Source organism: Buceros rhinoceros, unplaced genomic scaffold (genome assembly GCF_000710305.1).
Source record: "Buceros rhinoceros silvestris isolate BGI_N320 unplaced genomic scaffold, ASM71030v1 scaffold41773, whole genome shotgun sequence".
Lineage (NCBI taxonomy): Eukaryota > Metazoa > Chordata > Aves > Bucerotiformes > Bucerotidae > Buceros > Buceros rhinoceros.
In genome coordinates this window covers 15,757-24,698 of record NW_010403796.1, presented here as the reverse complement: position 1 = coordinate 24,698, position 8,942 = coordinate 15,757, and the positions used below count along the sequence as shown (strand labels likewise).

Genomic DNA, 8,942 nt, shown 5'->3' with positions numbered 1-8,942 from the left:
GAGGGGCTGTCCGCAAAAACTCTTTTTAGCGATGGCGAGCCCCTGCGTAGGTCCTGGAGAGGCCCTGGGCGTGGGGGTCCTCTCCCCGGGTGAAGGGTGGGCCTCGCCCCGCTGGGAGCTGCCGGCGCTGCCCGCTGTCCGGCCCCGTCCACCCGAGGAGACTGGGCGGCCGGAAGGGCCTTCCCCTCCGCGGGGGGAGGCGTTTGCCAGAGGTACATGTCGCTCCGTCCTTTCGGTGTTTTCCTTGGAAAAAGGTGGAAGCGCGAACATCCAGAGTACGCGCTGCTGTTCGCAAGCTGTCTCAGGCTTGGAGTTCTCTAAATAAACAAATAAAACCACCCGAAATCAAACTCGGGAGAGAGGCCTGAGCTTTTCTGTTCCACAATGTCTGTAGGCTTTGGAAGTGCCCTGGGTGGTGCAGGTGGTGGAAGAAGGATCAAGCAAACTGAGGCAGAAGTTTAAAAACAGTCAGGCAATGTGTTGGCTTGGTTTGGGCTGGGGGCTTCACTGGAGAGCCACATCTGGAACAGGAGTCTAGGATTTAGACCTGTGTCTAAATCCTGTGTTGTACAGAGCATGGCTGGAAGAATTGGTTTTGGTGTCCAAATGGCCGCGTTGCCATTCAGAGGGAAAAATTATGTGTTTCTTTGCTCTTCGAGTTACAAAGGTATTCAGAGTAACTACTCTTGTTGGTGTTTACCTGACCTGAGAAACCTTTCGTTGTGTAAGAAAAGGAGAATAAGCACCCAGGAAAACTGATCCTTGAAGTCCCAGAGCCAGGAACTGCATCCACGTTTCTCTTTTTAACATTTGCTCTGCTTATTGAGACTGCAAACATTAGAAAATACAGAACTGAAATATTACGATTTTTGCTTGAGAACAGCTTGAAAAGATAAACACAAGCACGCATACTGTACTCAAATGTACTACAACGTTCAGAAGATTGAAGAAAATGCATGAATGGTGTAAAACTCCATTTTCAATGAAGCAGTTCCTTAGGTTTTCTTTTTCCTGTTAAATTTTTAATGGCTCTGGAGATGTAAAGGAAAAAGTTTGTCTTCCCTGTCTTAATTGAATGACTGTTTAAAATGTCCAGCTGCTAGTAAGAACAATGTTACTACTACTGCATGTAGTTTGAGTTATTTTACTCCTTTAATATGCCTTCTATGTATTTTTTTTAAGACCACAGTCAGTGGTGCAAATACATACATGACCCAGAATTTTTCTGTTACATTTCCTCTTTTACCATTTATAGCTCTGTAGAGTTGCATTAGAAACATGTTTCAGGTGTGTCACAGAAGAAATCTCAAGTCTTTCATTAGGCAGGGTGGGACGGCATTAGTCAGAGGTTGAAATGTGTGTGTCACACTTGTATAATTTGATGTGTTTCATTGGCTTGTGAAGATGGAGTATCATACTCAGTTCCTGTGTCTTTTACTAAAAGCAGTAGATGGTCTTTCCCTGCTCTTGTTTAAATGCAATTTGTCCATGGCTTTGAAAAAAAAAAAGTTTGAATAACTGATAATAAGTATGAATGCAGATTTTTATAGTTCTTCACAAAAACATCTTAACAATTTTGTTTAGAAAACTTACCAGAGACCTTTTGCTTTTCTATTAAACAAATATATAACAAATTCCTGAAGGGTTTTAAAATCTAACTTCTCTGAGGTTCTCTGCAAGACCGTGTTATTCATTGCAAGATTTGAGGACAAAAAGAGTCATCTGCTTATAGGAACTAAGGTCTCTTTCAACTGTTTCTGTTCTTTTTTAGGACACTGGAGTGGGCAAATCAAGTATTGTGTGGAGGTTTGTAGAGGATAGCTTTGATCCCAACATCAACCCAACAATAGGGTAAGAAACTAAACAAATGCGATTCATTCAAGAATTAAAGCAAACTGTGTGAATATGTATTTGTACCTTCTGAATAGATCACTTGAGGATTCTCCATATGTGGCAGCTAGATGTGATAATAAACATGACTGAAGCCTTAATTAGCTCATGAGCTACCTTAGGAAATGTAGGAGTGTATTTGGCACTCCTGCAACTTCCATTTTCATGTGTAAGGTTTGGACCCATTTTGTACTGTTAATCTAAGCTAACAAAATCCTGCTAGCAGTCCTGGGTTGTGAATAAATTGCGCTATAGATGCTTCTGTTAAAGGAACGTCATGCTGTTCTCATGCACTACTCTTAAATTTCAAAGTCTAATTATTATGCAACTATGTTATTTTGGTTTGTTTTTTTTTTTCAGGAGTCAGGTCCCACAACAAGTCTCCTAGGTTTCTGAAGGTGGTTAAAGCACTAATTCAGGCCGTAGCTCTCTTAATGAGTTAGTTCTAGTGTTAGGCATCTGTATGCAGTACACACACTGTAACTGATGGAATTGTTAATGCAGTTGGCCTCACAGGTGAGGATATTTGAATGTTGAGTCTCAGAGTAGCAATATTACTGAGATCAAATCTTCAAATGGATAGAAGGATGGCTGAACACCAGGAATTCTTGGAGTGGCTGATCTCTTTATTTCTTTTGCTGTCTTTTTTTGCTTTGTTGAGTGTCTTCTGGGCTGCTTTGCTCCGAGCAATTCTTTACTCAAAGGAGGACGTGACTTCCCTTGGTGCTGAGAAGCATGGGGTCAATGCAGCTTCCTGTCTCAGGTGTCACACAGGCTCTACTACAGCTTTGACCAAAAAAGATTCTGCTGATAAAGTCGAGCTGTGTCTCATACTGTCTTGCTAAAAAAAGTGGTTTCTATGATCTCTCTCTCTTTTCCCCTACACCTCTCACCTGTCTTTTTGAGTGTAAATACTGGTGTAGAATTGCAAGATGCTCTGTAGGAGGTATGCATTTGTCTAAATTGCCCTGTTAACAAAGATAGCTGTTGAGATGGATTAAGTAGTTTTCTTAGGTCTTCAAGGCCTGAACATTCTTAGTTCCTGTCAAATTAAAGTGGAGGTTCTTTTTGGGAGGACCAGGAAACTGATGTGTGGCTAGTAGTCATTGCTGTTTGCTTAAGCAGGGGAGCAGGCTTTCTTGAATCTTTAAGTTCCAGTTGTATGGAAAGTTCAGACCTGTTGCCTATTGTGATAGCAATGGCAAGCAAAACTTCTTCAGGTGGGCACTATTGAAAGATAAGTTGTTTTTCTTCTTACCTGAGGTGTTTGAGAAATTGGTTATCTATCTTCATTCCTAATCATACAGATACTGCTAGAAACAGTCTCCTAAATAACTGGCTAATATGAGTGGTACCTACAGTGGCCCAAATTTAGCTGTTGTGTTCGTGCATGCTGTTCCTGGTGAGGGGTGGAGGAGAGATTAAAGTCTGCTGAACTAGTAGGTGGCCAGGTTAGGTTTTGCAAAGGTGAGAGGATGCTTAGTTCTATAGTAGCCATATGTCATCACACATCTAGACTACATAGGTTAAACATCTGAATAACCCAGTATGGAATTTGTGTTATGTCTCCATCACATGTGAACTACAGCCTCCTCAATCTGCTTCCAGATTCTAATTTCTAAACTACTGTGCTTGATGGCTTTATGCTCTGCATGTCTATGAGACTAACTAAAGCAGAGCAAAGACTAATCTGAGTTGCTTCTATCCTGGCAAAATAGGATTTTCTATAATCTGTAGAAAACTCAGGAGAAGGTTTTGTGTTGGTTTTTCTGTCTCTTTTTTTTTTTTTTTTTTTTTTTTTTTTTTTTTTTTTTTTTTTTTTTTTTTTTTTTTTTTTTTTTTTTTTTTCTTTCCTCCCAAGCTGAGACTGGAATGAATTTCATCAAATCTTGTTGCTTCGCTCCAAAGTTGATTTCTTTTACTCTGGTAGTTTTCTGACTCTGTGATGTGGGAGTTGATGTCTGGTTTTCTTTTTTCTTCTTCTTCCCTCCAAGGTAGCACCTATCTATTTGAAGGCTGGAACCCAAAGAGATCATGTGCACAGGTCTTTCCAGGAGCATGTCTGTAAAAGATACTGCGTAGTAGCTTAAGGTGCTGTCAGAAGGTCTGAAGATCCTAGCCATTGTGGTAGTGAGGCTAGTGCACAGAATAGAGTTTGTCTTCATTGGTTTGATGACAGTACTGGGATTAATATATTTTCTTGAAGCAACAGACTAAAAAATCTATCTTTTAGCAGTTTTAAAAATCATTCATTGGTCTAAGGACTTGGTATCTTGGAGTTTGCTATAGTAGAATAAATGAATCAAAACTTGCCTAAATGCAGGGGTCGTGTGAAGCTCCAATAAGAAACATTCCCAAAATTGTAATTAATTTAGAAAGTTTTTCTAGGCTGTGTCTTTATTTCCTAATTGAGACTAGGAGGTGGAAAGAAAGTAAGGATAAGAGAGGAGATTTGAGCATTTTGCAAAACTAAAGCTGAGAATGTTTCTACGTGTGCTCCTGGGTTTTTGCATTCACGAGCTCAGTCTCTGTCTCCTGTCCCATTTCCATTTCTTTTAGAATTACCAGAGCAATCATGCTTTGTTGTTACGAATGTTAGTTATTCAGGTTCAAATATGTGTGGCTATAGACACCCCATCAGAATTCTGCAACTTTTGCTCTCTTGGGATGCTGAGGACGCATTCTACTTTGCCTGATCAACATATATCTCTAGGTACTGCAGAATACCTAGTCTTTCATCACAGTGTCACAAAGGAGTGACTGCTCTCAGGTGCATCTTGTTCATGTAGTTAGGAGTGCTTATTTGGCTGGAGAAAACAGCAAGGAAATTGAGTGTGGGTAATGCTTGTTCTCGTACTAGAAGTGGTTGAGCATAGCTGTAGTTCAGAAGATTTTGTTGACCCAAAAGCTCTCTGAGCTGTTTGTTCTTCTCTTTCTTTCTTTTTTTTTCTTTTAATTGACATCTGTCGCAATGAAAGCTTCTACTTGTCGAAGAATTTCAAGAAGCACTTAACCTCTATTGCCAGTTCAAGATGATTAGTTGTGATGTGAATTAGACCAACTCAGCTGCTTGGTTCGAATTGACTGTGCAGGAATGTTTTGGTTTATAGAACCAAGTAAGATAAATTTTCAGTGAGAATCTATGATTTAGGAAATTTTTTCCATATTGGCCAGAGAATTCAGAATTGATAATTTGCAGCAGTCTTAAGGAAGTCTTTGCTGTGCTTTACAACAGGTAACTCCTTACTCATGGCTACAGTACATCATCTAGTTACCTGTGTTGAAATGCATTGCAGTTAGACTCTTTTTAGGGATGCTGCAGTCTTATGTTTGGCTCCTTCAGAGTAATCAGCTTTGGGGACTGATGCACTATTTGACAAACCATCTAAGCTTAAGGAGTGGGGAGAAGGTTAGCTCATAACAGTCAAAAGCATTGTGTAATTGCTCCCTTTTTTTAAATTTAGATGGCTCTTTTGACCTCCTGGAATGCTGAAACGTGATCAAAGACTCTAATGATGTCTGTGACACTTTTGTAGTTAATATAACTAAAATCTACACCCTGGTGGTACTTAAGATAAAGTGAAGTTCAGAGTCTTGGACTTGGGTATTTGATGTTGTTGACCATGCTGAAAGAGTTTTGCTGTCTGACTCTGAACCTACAGCAAGCTTAGTTTGCTGTAAGAAGCTCCAGTACAGGCCTGTCCTGCATCCTGTCCAAAACTGACAGCGGAACAAGTTTGGAACTCTGCAGTGTTTTCAAGTGACAGGAGTTAAGCATACGAAAGGTGTTCAGGATCATAATGTAGGCTCTCATGCTTAAAATAATTAGGGTATCTATAGTCCCTATTCTACAGGGGGTTGAATTCAGTGTGTGACTTTTCTAGTAAAACAAATGCCTTCAGGTAATAGATATAGCAAAGAACTCCCTCTTGTAAAAGTCTAGATCTCTGAATTACTGTTCTTGTGGAAAATACACTGATTCGTGTAAAGCAGATCAAGTTAAGTAGAAAAGTTCTTTACAGTACTTTGCAGTATTTTGCTGTAAAACATCTAGAAGTTGGGGGGCAGCTAGAGCATAGGAAGAGTGTTTTTTGTTTGTTTGTTTTCTGGAAGTGCAGGAGCCTTTGCAGACTGAAGTATAAAATAACGGGCATGATTTGGGAGCTGTACAGAGAGCAGACAAGAAGCGAGTTACTCATTGATTTCTCCATCCTCTTAACACCTACCGATAGTGATAGGAATCTCCTGTATTTTATTCCCAAGCATGGGCTTAACCAGTGTCCAGTGTTTGTCTGAATGTTAGTAGAGAGAGAGAAAAAGCTGATGCAAAGGAGAAGGAATTGATCTGGAAGTTGCCACTAAAGTGATTTGCTGTGATGATCCTTCCATTTAGGAAGAATATTGTTAAAAACCGCTGACCTTTCTCAATTGTTTGGTCATACATCCTTTATTTTTTATCAGTTTTATGAACAATAAAAGCTTTTAATTTGCATTCGCATTCCTTCTGCTTTGCTAGTTGAATTTCATCCCCTGAAGCCCTTTGCCTCATTAATTTCACCCTTTAGGTATGAAAATCTTCGTCAGTTTTGTGTGTGGGAAAGAACTTCTATTGGAATGTCAACCTTTTTTAAAAGTTTGTGGTGATAATGTTCTAAGAATGTATCTATATTCTGAAAAACATAAGCTGTAAATTTTTTCCAGAGCCTCGTTTATGACCAAGACTGTACAGTATCAAAATGAGCTGCATAAATTCCTAATCTGGGATACAGCCGGACAGGAGCGGGTAAGTAGTATCACTGTCTGCGGTGATAGTGGCTAGAGTTTGGGTTGCTTGCCCCTGAAAGTCACACTGTGATCTATTTGGGTTTTTTTTATCAAGGAGTATTAGAACGTTTGTTTCTATCAAGATATGGGTGATGTAAATATGTTTTTACTTTTCATTGTTATTGTGGTTAAAGTACAAAGTTAAGGATGATTACCTAAGAGGCAGCGTTTATAAAACAGAAGACTGGGCTTAGAGGTGCTGAAAGGGGGGGAGTACCATTTCAAAAGAAAACAAGGCGGGGTGGAAAGGCAGCAGCTGTCTCCAGTACCAGTTCTGGTTGAGTTTTAAATGTTCAACTGCAGCCAGAGCAACTGGCAACACGAGAATCAAAGTGAAATGCATGATCATGTTTCATAGTACATTTAAAGCCCTGATTCTGGAAATACATACAACTGCTAACACATTCTGTTAGCTTCAGCGTTAGGATTATTAATGTGAGTAGGATGTGGGTTTAGGCTTTCAAAGGCAGCATTTCAAGCAAAGTTATGGGTGATAACAGACCTTTCATTATTTTGTAAAGTTTTACTTCTCAAATCTGATAGTGCTAGAAGCTTTTGAAATTTAAATTTAAATTTTGTAGTGTGGGGCTTTGATCTCTGCAGCATGCATAGATCTGAGGGGAGGCAATAAAAGCTTTCAACAAAATGACTAGTCACATGAAATCACAGTTAATTTGCATGATTTTTACTTAGAATTTAAAACCTTTGCTAGCTAACTTGCTTATTGCTCAAAGTACTACTTACCACTAGTAACAGTGTTAGAAATTGTAGTAGCTGACTGTCGGTGCTCGTTCTTGTAGTTTCTTGACCGTAACTACTGGTAACTGTCAATTACTCATGATGAGTTTATTTCTGATGTGAGTGAGCTGTAACAAAGGTAGAGAGACACCAGAGCTGTCCCCAGTGAGTCGGTTTGGTCAGGTTGAGTTATTACTTTAGGGTAATATCTGGCAAATGCAGCCGTAGTATTTTTCAGGATTGGCTTAAACAGAGCCCAAGTGAAAAACAAATCAACCAACCACCTTGTAAAGGCTCAGTGATCCCCGTTCAGAGTCACTTGACCTTTGGGAGTCCTGGTAGAACTGACTTGATAGATTTTTAGCTTGATAACAAACTTGATGGCTAGAAACTAACCCAAATATATTTGTATTGTATTTCAGCTTTTGAATAGCAATTTACTTCCAGCAGCACAATATAGAGCAAACTTATGTTCGTGTCAGGGATGTATCCCAGGGATACGTCCAGTGGAAGTCATGTTATCAGAAGTATCCATGTCCTTCCATTACTGGCAGTCAGTCAGCCTTCGCTGTAAATAGCTTGTCGTAAGTGAACATCCTAGCCCATTCTGGAATGTTAATGTTGGAATGTGAGTCTTCTGAGAGGTAGAGTATGAATTCTGAGAGGTTGGTACTCTTAAATGGAAGCTTTATAAATATGCCTGCCACAACTTGGCAGGAAACATCCATTCCATGTTAGCATTCCATCCTGTTCACTTTGACTGTGTTTGCAAGCAGTGGGAGAAAGCCATCACTTGGATTCAGCACACTTACAATGTTGAGGAAGCATCTCTGTACACGACTGGCATGTTCCTTGTCTGTATTTTAGACTTTGAGTGATATGTCTTGAATTTTCTTCCATACAAGTTGCATAATCTCTTTATTGAGATCAAAAAAGGAAAAATCTCTTCCCCGGGCTCTGACCCAAGGGCTGTGATATCTGTGAAGCTTATGTTCCACACCTGAGAGGATTCACTGTGAGGCCTAAATATATCTGAGGAAACCAGTGAAATAGGAGGCAAAGGTACTTACTTTGAAATGGTGCCAATATCTTCTTAGATGTTTTTTTTCCAAAACCAAACAGCACTGTCACTTGTAGCTCGTCACAAATGGTCTGTATACCCTGAAATCCATACCAATGTTTTCTGGTTGTGCAACACATCTGAATGAACTATGGAAGGGATCCTCTCCGTGGTGATCTGGAACACCAAAAATGTCCACACCATTCTCGGAAACAAATGTCTCTGTTGAGCTATGATATACGTATAACGTACGGAATTCGTAGTCCTGTCTTCTTGAGGAGCATTCACTGTTTTCCGCTTAAAAAGCCCAGCAGTGAATAGTTCTACAGTACACTGGGCAACCCCTTGTGCTGAGTGGCTTAGGGGGTGGCTGGCCAGCTTTGCTGCGGAGGTGGGAATGTGCGCTAACTTGCTTCAGGCAGCTCAGTTC

The 8,942-nt window shown here is 40.0% G+C and overlaps 1 protein-coding gene across 1 annotated transcript in view; it reads left to right on the top strand.

Moving 5' to 3' along the window:
• Nucleotides 1–31: 31 nt before the first annotated feature.
• Nucleotides 32–8,942, top strand: part of RAB22A (RAB22A, member RAS oncogene family) — a 15,417-nt gene continuing 6,506 nt past the window's right edge. Inside the window, exons 1-3 of the mRNA XM_010133136.1 lie at nucleotides 32–235; nucleotides 1,772–1,851; nucleotides 6,592–6,673. Of these exons, the coding sequence (XP_010131438.1) occupies nucleotides 32–235; nucleotides 1,772–1,851; nucleotides 6,592–6,673 (366 nt within the window). The remainder of the gene's footprint in view (nucleotides 236–1,771; nucleotides 1,852–6,591; nucleotides 6,674–8,942) is intronic.